This window comes from Mauremys reevesii, linkage group 7 (assembly GCF_016161935.1).
Source record: "Mauremys reevesii isolate NIE-2019 linkage group 7, ASM1616193v1, whole genome shotgun sequence".
NCBI lineage: Eukaryota > Metazoa > Chordata > Testudines > Geoemydidae > Mauremys > Mauremys reevesii.
This window is the reverse complement of record NC_052629.1, coordinates 49,167,560-49,183,024: the sequence shown is the minus strand read 5'-3', so window position 1 is coordinate 49,183,024 and position 15,465 is coordinate 49,167,560. Positions and strand designations below refer to the sequence as shown.

The 15,465-nt window shown below is 42.3% G+C and overlaps 1 protein-coding gene across 4 annotated transcripts in view; it reads left to right on the top strand.

The window, feature by feature from the left end:
• The window catches only part of BICC1 (BicC family RNA binding protein 1), a 222,956-nt gene that overhangs the window by 187,537 nt on the left and 19,954 nt on the right, over nucleotides 1–15,465 (top strand). For all 4 annotated transcript variants that reach the window (XM_039482061.1, XM_039482060.1, XM_039482062.1 and 1 more), the window contains 6 exons: nucleotides 3,231–3,482; nucleotides 9,855–9,986; nucleotides 11,474–11,660; nucleotides 13,634–13,792; nucleotides 14,181–14,377; nucleotides 14,650–14,791. In XM_039482061.1, the coding sequence (XP_039337995.1) occupies nucleotides 3,231–3,482; nucleotides 9,855–9,986; nucleotides 11,474–11,660; nucleotides 13,634–13,792; nucleotides 14,181–14,377; nucleotides 14,650–14,791 (1,069 nt within the window). The remainder of the gene's footprint in view (nucleotides 1–3,230; nucleotides 3,483–9,854; nucleotides 9,987–11,473; nucleotides 11,661–13,633; nucleotides 13,793–14,180; nucleotides 14,378–14,649; nucleotides 14,792–15,465) is intronic.

Here is a 15,465-nt window from a genome sequence, read left to right as displayed (position 1 = left end):
TTTATTTCGCCCCCTCCCTCCCACCCACCTTCCCCGTCCCTCTTCAGGGACCCCTCTCACGAGCAAGTCCTCTTACAGGAGGTCCAGTCTCTGTTGAGCGTGGGTGCCATCGAGGAGGTGCCTCCCAGCAGGCGGGGCAGGGGATTCTACTCCAGATACTTTCTCATCCCCAAGGCGAAAGGAGGTCTTCGTCCCATCTTAGACCTCCGGGAGCTCAACAAGTACCTCTGCAAGCTCAAGTTTCGGATGGTAACCTTGGGGACCATTATCCCTTCCTTGGATCCGGGAGACTGGTTTGCCGCCCTCGACATGAAGGATGCTTACTTTCATGTGGCAATTTACCCCCCCCACAGACGCTACCTGCGCTTCATGGTCAACGAGGCCCACTACCAGTTTGCGGTGTTACCCTTCGGCCTCTCCACCGCACCGAGGGTATTCACCAAATGCATGGCGGTCGTGGCCGCAGCCCTCCGTCGTCGTCGAATTCATGTGTACCCATATCTCGACGACTGGCTGATTCGTGGCCGCACCCAAGAGCTGGTGGCGGCTCAGGTGTCCGAGATACTGCATCTGTTCCGGTCTCTCGGCCTACTTATCAACGCCGAAAAGTCCCACTTAGTTCCGGCGCAAAGAGTGGAATTCATAGGAGCAGTCCTCGACTCCAATCTGGCCAGAGCCTGCCTCCCTCATACTCGGCACGAGACGTTGGCCTCCCTTATACGGACACTGCAGGCCTTTCCGACAACAACGGTGCGGTCCTGCCTCCATCTCCTAGGTCACATGGCAGCGTGTACGTTTGTGACCGCGCACGCAAGGCTGCGACTTCGCCCGTTCCAAATGTGGCTGGCATCGGTGTACCGCCCTCATCGCGACCCCATGGATATGGTGGTGACGGTGCCAAGACCCACTCTCCAGACGCTCAGCTGGTGGCTAAATCCGGAGACAGTCTACGCAGGGGTTCCGTTCCGCCCTCCTCGACCATCGATCACCCTGACCACAGACGCGTCGGCGCTTGGTTGGGGGGCTCACATAGGAGACCTGCACACCCAGGGTCTCTGGTCAGCCCAGGAGCTCTCCCTCCAGATCAATGTCCGGGAGCTGAGAGCGATCCGTCTGGCGTGTCTCGCCTTTCGGACCCACCTTCAGGACCGCTGTGTAGCGGTGTACACGGACAACACCACAGCCATGTTCTATGTCAACAAGCAGGGCGGAGCTCGATCCTCCCCGCTTTGCAAGGAGGCGCTGCTCCTCTGGGACCTTTGCGTGACCCACTCGATTCGCCTCGAAGCGTTTTTTCTGCCGGGGGTGCAGAACACGTTGGCCGACCGTCTGAGCAGGTCCTTCGCCTCCCACGAGTGGTCGCTTCGCCCAGATGTGGCTTACGCAATCTTCCAGAGGTGGGGGTTTCCCCAGGTAGACCTCTTCGCCTCCCGGGCCAACAGGAAGTGCCACAGGTTCTGCTCCTTCCAGGGTCAAGCTCCAGGCTCCCTCTCGGATGCGTTTCTCCTGCCATGGACGGAGTCCCTCCTTTACGCGTTCCCTCCGTTTCCGCTCGTCCACCGAGTGCTACTCAAGCTTCGGAGGGACAGGGCCCGCGTAATACTCGTCGCTCCGGCCTGGCCGAGACAGCACTGGTACACCATGCTGCTCGAGCTGTCAGTTCGGGATCCCATTCCCCTTCCGTTATGGCCGGACCTCATCACTCAGGACCTCGGCAGGCTTTGTCACCCGAACCTGCAGTCGCTGCATCTTACAGCTTGGTTCCTGAGTGGTTGACCGACGCAGAGAGGGGTTGTTCGGCGGCGGTGCAACAAGTTCTGCTGGAAAGCAGGAAGCCTTCGACGCGCTCTACCTACCTCGCGAAGTGGAAACGCTTTGCGCTCTGGTGCGACCAGCGAGGTCTTAACCCATTCTCGGCCCCCATCCAGATCGTCCTCGATTACCTCTGGTACCTGAAAGGTCAAGGTGTCGCGATCTCGTCCCTCAGGGTGCACCTGGCAGCTCTGTCAGCCTTTCGACCCACTATAGGAGGTCGCTCCGTCTTCTCCAACCCAATGGTAGCCCGCTTCCTTAAAGGGTTAGACCGTCTCTACCCTCAGGTGCGTCGTCCTGCTCCGACTTGGGATCTAAACCTGGTTCTCGCCCAGATGATGGGCCCACCCTTCGAGCCCTTGGCCACGTGCTCTCTGCTCCATCTTACCTGGAAGACGGCTTTCCTCGTAGCAATCACATCCGCCAGACGAGTCTCGGAACTCTGCGCCCTGACGGCGGGTCCCCCGTATACCGTCTTCCACAGGGACAAAGTGCAGCTTCGGCCACACCCGGCCTTCCTCCCCAAGGTGGTGTCGGCCTTCCACCTCAACCAGGAGATCTTCCTCCCGGTCTTCTTCCCGAAGCCGCACACCTCACCTCGTGAGCAGCAGCTCCACACCCTGGACGTCCGCAGGGCCCTCGCTTTCTACATCGACCGGACGAAGCCCTTCTGGCGTTCGACCCAACTGTTTGTAGCGATCGCAGACCGCATGAAAGGCGAGCCGGTTTCCTCACAGCGGATTTCATCCTGGGTGACGGCCTGCATACGAACGTGCTACGAGCTTGCTCACGTCCCCCCGTGCCGACTCACTGCACACTCGACCAGGGCGCACGCCTCGTCGGCCGCCTTCCTGGCCCATGTTCCCATCCAGGACATCTGTAGAGCGGCCACCTGGTCTTCAGTCCACACCTTCGCTTCCCACTACGCGTTGGTGCAGCAGTCTCGAGACGACGCAGCCTTCGGCTCCGCGGTATTACACTCCGCCATGTCTCATTCCGACCCCACCGCTTAGGTAAGGCTTGGGAATCACCTACATGGAATGCATAGGAGCAATCACTCGAAGAAGAAAAGGCGGTTACTCACCGTAGTAACTGGTGTTCTTCGAGATGTGTTGCTCCTATCCATTCCAGACCCGCCCTCCTTCCCCACTGTCGGAATAGCCGGCAAGAAGGAACTGAGGAGCGGACGGGCCGGCTGGGGTATATAACAGCCGCCATAGCGGCGCCACTCCAGGGGGCGCCAGCCGGCCCGCCGGAGTTGCTAGGGTAAAAATGTTCCGAAGAGCCGTGCACGCGCGGCGCGCACACCTACATGGAATGGATAGGAGCAACACATCTCGAAGAACACAGTTACTACGGTGAGTAACCGCCTTTTTTGGTTGTTTCTCTATAATGTATTTTCTCCTATTTGTCTGTAGGAAGGAACAGCCATGCTTCTGGAACACCTGGCTGGTAGTCTGGCCTCTGCAATCCCTGTGAGCACGCAGCTAGATATTGCAGCACAGCATCATCTCTTTATGATGGGTCGAAATGGCAGTAACATCAAACATATCATGCAGAGAACTGGTGCTCAGATCCACTTCCCTGACCCCAGTAACCCACAAAAGAAATCCACTGTCTACCTCCAGGGCACAATTGAGTCAGTCTGTCTTGCCAGACAATATCTCATGGTAAATATTTCAGTGACATCTGTATGAAAAATGTCAAGTAACTAAAAGAAAATACCACCAGTTCTTGTGTATTTAACATCCAGATGCAAATGATTTTCTGTCTTGGAGCAGAAAAAATAGTATTTATTTACATAACAGAATACTGATTGAGATGAGTGCTCTTCTTCTGACAGTGTGCCTAATGAAATAGTTTCTATGAACTGTAGTTGTCTTGTATCTGATTTTATCAATAAATGTGTTATACACTATCATGATAAAAGATGCTTTGCCAATATGAATGACATAATTAAAATTAGTTATGATGGTGATGTTACTGATTAGAGGGCAGAAATTTAGATAAGCAGTTCTTTTCTTCCATTAATGTCCAACCACCTCTTTTTTTCTATCGTTTTGTTAGTGCGATAAGTGGGCAGCTTTTCTGGAGCCAGTGAGAGAGGTTACTTGGCATATGCGTGAACCAAATGATCTTTTTTAGGGCAAGTTTCCTTGGAAGTACAGATGATCAGATACATCGGAGACACTTGCTTACATCCTAGCAGGTTCTACATTCTGTAGTCTTGTCAACTACATTAGCAGCAGAACTGTCAGATATTTTCCAGTGAAACATACTTTCTTTGGAAAATGCCAATTTGCTGGACCAAAATGTTTTGTTCTGAATCCATTACACACCAAGAAACAGACAGGCTTCTGTTGCAGCTCAAGGCGATGGCAAGCTCCTGACACTGAGGCATGAAGCCTACCACCTCCTGCAGCCAAGAGTCTGAAGGTGGCCGGCTTTCTACTCTGCAGCAAGAGCCATGGTTACTACCAGGACTCTTGGGGCTGCTAAGCTCCATGCTCCATAGCAGCATCCTTGGGAGAGCCCAGTCTGGAGCTGGAACTCTGGCTGGAGGAGGGAGCCTAGCAACCTTGAGAACCCAGTCAGGCTCACTGGGTCACTCATAACAGTGACAATTCGGGTTTAGGACTGATATAGAGCTCTTGCTATGGTGACACAAGAGGGTTTCAGGTAATTAATAAACATTTAGGTGAAGGTGTTTAGTAACTGATCATTATTTCTGTAAGTGGCATATTTGTGTTTCACCTCACTGAGAATAAAATGAGTTAGGTTTTTTTAAATAACTGATTCAACTAGCCACATCATCACAATCTCTTTAGCCACTGTTTGCTTAATGTTTTCAAGTTTTACAATTAGTTACAGCTATCACTAGTGAGTTTGTATTAAGGCTTGAATGTTAAGCTCTTCATAGTAAACATAATCTTTAGAATAGTGTTCTTTATCTCTACATTAGTCACAGTTTCTGAGTTTAATAGAGGCTTCTAGAAAAGGTATGAGGTATGATCTAGAGTTGTGACTGCCAAGACTGGGTGCATTATGATTGGAGTTTGTTTATATCTCATGTGACAAAGAAAATAACCATATCATCAAGACTAAAATACAGAAAATGTAGGAATATCACTTGTAGGTGTAACCGCTTTGCACTAGATAATACAATACATGAATAAAAATCAAAAATGAAGTTTGTATTATAGAGACATAAGTATTGCAAGCCCTTATATTACTGATTTCTAAAACCCCATGTCTGTACTGTTTTGAGCTATTCTCCCTTCCTTTACCACCCCAACATACATACTTCATCTGCACTGGAAGAGAGAATGTCTAGAGAGAGAGCGTATGTATATGTACATGGTTATCTATATTACAAATAATATAATAGTGTATTGATTCCTGAATAGACATGCTTATAAATATTGAGAGACAGCTATGGTACATATATCATCAGTGAACTTCAAAGTATGCTACTCCCATTGTCATTCAAGCTGGAGAAGATAGGGGAGACAGTCGTGCCCCAAAACATAAATAAGAATAATATATAAATATTCAAATACCCTTTGCTGCATGGAGGAAAGAAAGATTAGAAGCTATTGAAAGGTTTTTAGAATATTGCAAAATTCAATTTTCTCATAGTAAAACACCTGTAATTTCTGTGTCCTCAGAGCTACAGGAAGTCTATAGCCCTTAAGAAGTATACTGACCTAAACTGAGAAACAAATTGAGATTTAGTTTGTCCAACCTGGCATTGTTCCATATATTTTTGAAATATTTACTCATGTTTCCAATGTTATAGCTAAACATGTTTTTAAAAGCAAGCGTTACAAAAAATGAATGGACATTTTTAATGTATGCTAGTGTCCCTATATTTGCTAGGTGATGTGACAAAACTGAACATAGTTAGTTTCTCCTTTTAAAAATAAGTGTGTGTGTATGTATGTATGTATATGTTGTGACAAAAGTTCCTCCTCTACCTTGGTGGGTCCTGCGCTTTTTGGCAGATTTGCTCATCTCAGTGATCTTCCCCACAGTCTGGGTCAACTTCTCCTGTGTCTGATCAGGAGTTGGGAGGTTTGGGGGGAACCCAGGCCCACCCTCTACTCCGGGTTCCAGCCCAGGGCCCTGTGGATTGCAGCTGTCTATAGTGCCTCCTGTAACAGCTGCATGACAGCTACAACTCCCTGGGTTACTTCCCCATGGCCTCCTCCAAACACCTTCTTTATCCTCACCACAGGACCTTCCTCCTGGTGTCTGATAACACTTGCACTCCTTCATCTTCCAGCAGCACGCCCACGCCCTCTCACTCTCAGCTCCTTGCGCCTCTTGCTCCCAGCGCCTCACACACACTTCCTGTCCTCTGGCCCCCCCTCACCTGACTGGAGTGAGCTCCTTTTTAAACCCAGGTGCCCTGATTAGCTTGCCTTGATTGGCTGCAGGTGTTCTAATCAGCCTGTCTGCCTTAATTGGTTCCTGATTACTCTAGTGCAGCCCCTGCTCTGGTCACTCAGGGAACAGAAAACTACTCATCCAGTGACCAGTATATTTGCCCTCTACCAGACTCCTGTACCCCCACTGGTTTGAGTCTGTCACAATATATATATAGAGAGAGAGATAAAAATTAGGAGCAAGAGATATTTACTAACTTAATAGCTTTAACTATTTTATTTAACCTGGTCAGCTGCATGGCATAAAAGCTACATTCATTCCTTGGATCTTCGAAAATAAATTTCAGCACAGTGCTTTTTGGCTCCATTCAGTGGACTCAAATTTCTATATTTTTGAGACTTCTGTGGTACCAGAAGCTTTCTAGCTATAGTCCGATTTATTATTGCCTGCTTTCCTCTTTCCTGGAAGCAGGCTAAATTGGTGCTGATGTTGTCTCTGAGCTAGACAATGAAACTATCTCATGATTTTTGTAATAAAGGATTTGATGGAAAAATATAGAACAGTGTGAACTGTTTTCCCGTGTACCCATTTCTCTGAGCTTGACAATTTCTATAAGCAAACTTTACATGGCTCCCTAAAACCAGCAAAGACAAAACAGATAGCCTAAGCAAGCTCCCTGTGAACTACTGAAGTGCTAGTCAGTGCATCATACTGTAACACTAGTGAAAGAGACCAAAATTTGAGAGAGGTCTTGTGATATACTATTCCAAAAGCCTCAAGATCAATATGCTCAACCTTTTGAGGTAGGCGATATATATGTTTCTTTTAGGCTATAAAGACTGGATAAAATACGAAGTAATATTGATAACTTTTAAAAGCAATTCACCACATGCAAAATGAAATTGAGAAACTTAATATTTTGGATGTAAACTAATTATTTATATTGATTCTCGTGTGTCCTATGTACTAATTATTTAATGTGACACAAACATGTCAACAAGATTTTAATATAACAAATATTCCTTTTTATAAGATGCGTACATTTTGTGTATTAAAAATTAATTTGCATTATTCTTAAATGTAAATGTTAATATAAATGTGACATTAACACAAGTTTTACACAAGTTTACTCACCAAAAAGGCCATGATTTATATTGATATATAAATTGCAGGTGTCCTTAAATTCTAACTTGGAAAGCCTTCCACATTCCAGATATGTGCTAATCAGAGAACTACACTACTTTGCCACTAGCTTACACATTTTGATCTTTATGCACCTCTAGTGCCCAAATATGGCTGTTAAGATAATGTCCATATGAGAAAGTGGTAAATGGCAAACCATAAAAGAAAAACAAATGTATATTGTGACTCAGAATGAAAACGTATTGCTATCCTGAGTTGAGGGAGTTGTTTTGTTTTGATTTTTTAAAGAAGTCAAGAGTTAACAGCTCAGCATATTGTCTTCTGGGAGTTTTGTTTGTTTTTTCCTGTTCATCTGTCTTTTTCTCAGTATTTCAGAATCCACTAATCAGTAGATCAAGAAACGTAATTTCAATGACTGCATAAAATAATTTTATCTATGATCCATTTGCTCATAACATTAGAGTATTAATTTATTTTCCATATTGAAAAGTTAGTTTTGTTTCTTTAATCTCCCTCAAAGAACACTCTCTGTTGTTGTGCTTTTTTTAAGGGAGGAAAAAAAGCCTCCCCATTTAGCATTGGCTTCTTTCTGGTTGGGCATATTTGCTTTCTTTTCTTTTTCCAATACCATCCCCCAGATGTTCTAAACATAACAAAACTACAGTCCAGCCACCAAATTCTGTTACACGCTTATTAAAACTTACTTCCAGATTGTAAAATTTCACTTTTGGGCTATTGTGTTTTCTTGACCTTTAGTTGAATTTGTTTATTCAAATGCTTATTGAATAATTACATTTTTGGCTTTACAAAAGCTGTTGGAAAATCCAAGTATGACATGTGCTCAGCATTTTTCTTACCACAACAAAATGGGTTGTAGTGGGGATTATTGAATTGAATGTGTTGTTTTCAAAGAAAGATACTCATGACTATGGCTTCTTCGGCCAAGTTGACTTTCTGAAGTCAACCTGTTTTTCATCATTTTCCCAAAGCTGACCCCCTAAAATAGTGTCATTTTCTTTGTGCTTAAGCTTGAATTGGTTATATAGACTAACCTGTAACTTTTGACCATCTTGGCATTATTATTTTTGAAGTACTCTTATCTGCTTTTCATTTTTCCCTGATATCCCTTTTGAACTTCAGGGAATTTGGAGGATACTTTCTTCTAGACATTCAGTTAGCTATCTGAATATAGTCTCTTTTAAAAAATATATATATATATATATATATATATATATATGCCAGGTTTAAAAAATAATGGATGCTAAAGTCAGTGCTGCAAAGTCCATATTCAAGCACGTATGTGAATAGTCAGATGTTTCAAAAGTGCTGGGCACCTACCAGCTACCAAAATAATGTTTTCATATATGAAGGGCTAGATTTTAGGGAAATGAAGGTAATGGAATATAAGTAGTGCAAAGGTAGTAAAGCAGAAGAGTCAAATATGACAAAATACTATGGCCAAGATTTTCAGAAAGTGCTCTCCATATTTATACACCTAAAAAAGTGGCTTCGCTTCCCACCTCTGACTTCACTTTCTGCTCTAAACTTCTGAGTAGTGTAGTTTTACTCTGTTGAACTGCTGCTGTTTTCCTGGTTGCATCACTGTGGTAGATGAAGTGATTCTTGTCTAGTCTATGAAGACTTTGAAACCCTTTTGAAAGAAAATATAACTGTGAGGTTATGCAGAACTGATACCTGCTGAATAGATATGATTTATTACTTGCATGCTGCTAAGCAGCATCTCAAGCACATTCAACAAGCTGGCAGTCATGTTTGACCGTTTTTATGTGTATATTTTATATATACATTTTTCTGATGCATGGGTAATACTGTTTTTGGATTGCACTGTCAATGTCCATTTTAAATTGCAAACTTTTTGGGATCAGGAATCATGTTTTTTCCTTTTTTGAACAGCATGCAGCACACATTCTCTATATGATGATAATTGTTTCCTTCTTTACCAGTGTTGTCTTATTTTAAAATCTCATGAATTTCAAAAGTGTTGCAGCTTAATCTTTGAAAATACAGATTTAGCTAGTCAGTGGTGAGGCAAAGGGAAATTTTATTAAAGATTTTACAATCCTGCGGGATTTTCTTTTTCACAATTATAACATTCTTTTTTCTCTCACCCCAAATATGACCAAATAATGTTACTCCTAACGATTCTCTTGACAATAGTTTGTGGCAATTAGACAGTACATACATACAAAAGTTGATACTTCCAACATCCTTAATTTTGGGTAGTGAATGTGTATAACTTGTGAGTTAAATCTTTGTTCACGATGAGGTGAGATTCTTATTGAACAAACCATCGCACCCTCAAACTGTCAAGCTCTCTGAGTGTTGGGGTTCTGGGAGGTAACACTCATTTTGTAAAATTTCATTCTAACTATTTCAGTCAGAACTGCTAAGATCTTGAGCTACATAGGACAGGAAATGTTGACTGTTGTGTTTTAGCCAATGTTGTATTTGGTACAAGGGTACTTTATAATTTGGATTTCACATTCCAGGGTTGCCTTCCTCTTGTGCTGATGTTTGATATGAAGGAAGAAATTGAAATAGAACCACAGATTATAACTCAACTAATGGAACAATTAGATGTCTTCATCAGCATTAAACCAAAGCCAAAACAACCCAGCAAGGTTGGTGAAAACCTAACATAGTTTTGCAAACTATGAGATGTGTTCTCTGTACACAAAACCCCCATAATGCTATATGAAATATTGAACATTTCATTGCTGGATATTGAATTTAAAAGAGCCATTGACTGATTTGTCTTGTCTTTGCTTTGGTACTGCACTTGTGATATGACCACATTCTGTTCTGTTCCAGGAGTTGCCACCCTTTGGTTGCAGTGAAGCTGTACACATTAAGAGCAGAATTTGGCTCATTAGCTTTCAGCTGAGAAGTAGTTTCCAATCAAAATGCATTTTTTTCAAATGAATTACAAACATGACAAAAATGTCTTCAGGTTGAATGTTCCATACTATACTAGCTCTGTTCAACAGCATTTTTTTAATTCAATATTTGACAAAATTTGGATCATCTGATTTGTCTAAGTGACTGATCCTGCAAACCCTTAGTAGAAGATAATGAAAGTAGCCACAAGTAAAACTGCTCTTGATTTGGTTTATAGGTTCAAATTTTAAGTCACACAACTCCCTGTTATTTTTAACAATCTCTAGGCCTATTCTGATTTGTTGAAAGAGAAGTCTTATGTTCATATCATTTTTTGCAGCAGGTATTGAGTGTAATAGTTGAAAAATTAACCCTTTTAAACTGAGGACACCTGTCCTTAAACCTGCCCAGTTCATCATTTTCGGATCCTTGTCCAATCCATTATGTATAAATGTTTGACAAACAAACTGTAAAATGTCAGATGAACATTCTATTATGTCAGCAGTTTTGATGCTAAATGTAGGAACATTTCAAGTCAATAAAAGAGACTATATCATTTTCATTTTGTACTTTCAGGCTCCTATATTGATTTCAATAGATAGAATTTAATGCAAATAGAAAAGAAACATGTTTTTATTGCATGAAGCATGTTTCTTGTAAATGTAATGGGAAGCAAACATGAGACTCTTATATAACAACCATCTCTCTTGGCTACCCTCTACAGAGCTTGGACGCTTACAGTAGCTGTTAGCACCATTCCATCATCATAGTCAGGCCATAATTATCCTTCCTAACTTTATTAGCGTCATTTAATTAAAAAAATGAGCAGTATTCCTAGGACAGACTGTTTTCACTTTTAAAGGTCAACAAAAACATTAAGAAAAATGTTTTAACCTTGCCACAAACTGTTGAATGCCTGAATAATCACTAATGGACATTGTTACTGCTATTTTATGTTGTGCTCTGACTTTACTGGGGGTATGTCTTTACTGTGTTAGCTATATCAGCAGAAGTCCTCTTCCATTGACATATCTGCACCTACACTGGGGGTTATGTTGGTATAGCTACGTCAGTCACTGGTGAAGCTTTTCATATCTCTGACCAGCATAGCTCTGCTGACATAACTTTTCAGTGTAGACCAAGCCTGTGGCTCTGAAGCACTATTGTAAGATTTGTGTTTTCATGAATTTGTATTATACCTCCTTATCAATCTCTCTTTTCTTTTTTGCAGTCTGTGATTGTAAAAAGTGTCGAACGAAATGCCTTAAATATGTATGAGGCAAGGAAACGTCTCCTGGGACTTGAAAGTAATGGAGTCACCATAGCAGCAAATCCATCTACAGTCTCATGCCCCGTTGGCCTCTCGTGTCCTGGTTTGGACATCTTGCCCTCAGCAGGGTTAGGACTCACTGGACTTGGTATATACTTTACTCTTGTTTTATAATCTTTGAAACACAGTTCACGTGTATTGGGAAGTACAGGACCAGCTATACTTTTGAATTATGAGTAGTATTAGGTATTGGAAAATTTAAGGCCCACCCTGACATTTCAAAAGTATTTATCATTACAGAGCATCCGCCAATGCAGGGCCAGCTCCAGGGGTTTTGCCGTCCCAAGCAGCCAAAAAAAAAAAAAAAGCCACGATCACGATCTGCGGCAATTCAGCGGGAGGGCCTTTGCTCCGAGCGGGAGTGAGGGACCCTCCGCCAAATTGCTGCCAAATACCTGAAAGTGCCGCCCCACTCCAGAGTGGCCACCCCAAGCACCTGCTTGATAAGCTGGTGCCTGGAGCCGGCCCTGCTCCAATGTTTTATTAATGGATTGTGGGAATAGTTTCAGTGTATCCTCTGAAAGATGGAGAAGTTTAGACATTTGAAAACTAAACTCTTTACCCATTCAACTTAATGTATATAAAGGGAGGTACTCCTTTTCGGGTAGGGTAATACGTGAAAGAGAGATTATAAGTCAAGTGTGGCACCCCATTTATGGCTTTCAGAGAAACTCTTATCCAAATGAACCCCCTTACTCCTGGAGATATTATTTGACTTGTTAAATAGAAACTTAAGTGGGTGAACAGGGAAAAGACTCCTTGACTACATGGAGGTAGTTTGCCATTTAACATTACTTAAAGGTTAGCCTTAGGTAGCAGCAATGTTTGTTTCTGACTGTAGTAACTAAATATTGAATGTCATTATTTCTTCAGAGAGACAAGGTGGATGAGGTATTATCTTTTATGTTACCAACTTCTCTTGGTCCAGTACAAGATATTACCTCACCCACCGTATGTCTCTAATATTCTGGGATTGACATGGCTACAACAACACTGCAAACAACTATTTCTTCACTCGTGTTGTGTGGCACTTTTCTGTCAGTATAAACTTAAACCAGGAGTGTTTATATTTTCTTTCTCTTTCTAGAAGAGAATTATTATGCCATAAATAATCCTGGAAGGAATTATCATTTTGTATTTAAAAGCTATAACTGCTTGATCTCTTTGTTCAACAAAAATACGTACAAGCTTATGTATAGATATATTATGTTTTTTCCACCGTACTTGGGTTATCAAACCTTCTCCATGAATGGACCATCACTGACAGAAAAGGGGTCAAATGAGCCATATTTTCTTTAGACTCTCAATTCAACAACCCATTATGGTTGCATCTCGGAATCCATAATTGTGTCTTGGGTGGAAGCTGGAATATTGGCTTGTGCCATCTGTTTACATTTTGATACCATGCTCCTCCCCCATGGTACCAGTACTTTACACATTTACAAAACGTCGGAGTTTTGTGGATGACTTGTGGATGTTGGATGGGGTTGTGGGTTCTTCGGTATGATGAGCTTTGCTAACGGAGGGAGGCAGCGTGGTATAGCCAGGTGAGGATATGCTGCTTCCTCTCTCCTTCCTCCTCCACGCTTGCACCACCCTGTGCTCCAACAAAGCCACAGCTTAAAGAAAGTGAAGACTTGGCTGAGAGGAGGAGGGCTGTAAAGTAGCGGTTACCTCCTCATCACCTTTAAGCAATGCTTCCCAGAAACAGTGGAGAGACATGAAAGGGAGGAGCGAGAAGTTGCTTTTTGTAGCTGTATGAGCAGCAGGCAGAGGCACTTAGGTACTATAGTGGTGGGAGCCAAATTGATAGAAGGTGCAGAGATTCACCTTTGTTTTGTTTAGCAGCCACTGGTTTTTGGTGACTTCCCTTGCCCCATTTGCATGTGCACACTTCAAAAATCCCTGTCCTAAGTTGTGTGTATGCTATCTCAGCAGAAATAGCTGTAATTTTTGTAAAGTAGTTTAAAAATCAACACAAACACTTAATATAACCCTTTAAAAATGTTATTTACAATTCCTGTATAAACAAATGCATAATGGATATAATTGTTTTGACAGGTCTCTTAGGTCCTACTGCCTTATCTGTCAACACCTCTACTGCTCCAAACTCGCTCTTGAATGCCCTTAATAGTTCTGTTAGTCCTCTACAGAGCCCAAGTTCAGGCACACCTAGCCCTACGTTATGGGCAACATCGCTTGCCAACACGAGTGCCACAGGTCAGTAGAAGTTAAATAGAATGAAATTAGTTCTCAATTTTTCACTAGAAAGAAAACTGAAAAAGACAAACCCATTCATTCTTTAAAGTCTCATAGAAGGAAAGAATTCTTCAATGTATTTTCTTGTAAATGCATAAATATCCAGATATGGAGGATTTTTAAACTAACATAATTGTGTTTTTATAATGTCACCTGCAACTTGGTAGGGTTTTTTTTTAAATGGGAAAAATGTCTTATCCAAAATGTTGGATAGTGCATTAAGTATTGTGTGTGTTTGGTCATTTTCAACATAATTGTAATTCAAAGGTTTGATATAAAATTCAGCTTTTATTTAGCCTGATGTACTCAGCTTGTCAGTGAACCAGAAATTATTTCATTTTTGTTACAGGTTTTTCTGCTATACCACATCTGATGATACCATCTACTGCCCAAGCTGCTTTAACTAGTATTCTGCTATCTGGAGTGCCTAATTATAGTCAGAACACTCCATCTCCCCCTCCTGGCTTGACTCCCGTTGACATTCATGTCAATGGCATGCAATCCGAGATCAAAAAAGGTTCAACTTCTTTAAATGGTCATATAAAGGTAAGTGGCATGATGTTCAGTCTGGACAAGATGATCTTGGTTTGCAATGAGCTTCCTCTGAAAAGCTGTAGGAAAAAACCTAATTACTTTCATCCATTGTGACTCTTTAAGATCATTTATTTCAAATTGTAATAAAAATGCTCATAAAATGTAACTGGAAAAAATTAAGCCAAATTATCCCAAATAAGAATCTTCTGCCTGCCTGCCTGCATGGCAAGAAAAGGGGGTCAGAAACAAAGATTTATTTAAACATGTTCTTGTAATAATTTCAGACATCAAATATCAAGTATGCTGCACTATCTGCCTCATCACTAGGAGAAAATGTGTTGAGCACAAACCACAGTGATTCATCAAGGCAGACAAATAGTCATAGCACCTCAGAACAAGTCACCACCAAGTCAAATACAGCAGAAGGTAAGTTTTAGCATTTGACCTGTGTTATTCTAGTTGGTAATGGTAATAGTTTGACGGTGTTTGTGCATTTTACAGACAAATTATGAAAAGTAAGATTAATTTTTGTGTCAGCATTTTATCCTCAGCCACTCTGGAGCAAAGCATGCCCCCCCCAAATACATGTTGTCCAATGGATTATGTATTGTCTGCACGTAATAGTTGCACCACTTTAACTATACTGGCAGGTAAAGCTAGTGTGGATGCAGCTAGACCGGTATAAATTGGCTTACACCATATATCGTTTATTCCCATGTGGTAAGCTATATCAGCATAAGCACATTTGTAGTAGTATAACTGCATCCATGCACAGATATAACTATAGCAGTTAAAAACTCACCCCCTTAACCTACATAGTCTACCGATACTAAAACTGTTGTGTAGACTAGGCCTAACGGACATTGAATCATGGAACTTTTTTTGTGTGCGGGTCTGGTGAAACCTCATTTGAAATGATGTGTACAATTCCAGTCAAGCCTGTTCAAGAAGGATAAGTTCAGACTGGAACACATGCAGGGCCACTGGGATGATTGGGGAATGGAAAGCTTACCTTAAGAGAGGAGACTAAAAGAGCTTGTCTTGTTTAGCCTAGCAAAACAAAGGCCGAGAGGGGATATGACTGTCCTTTCTGAATACAT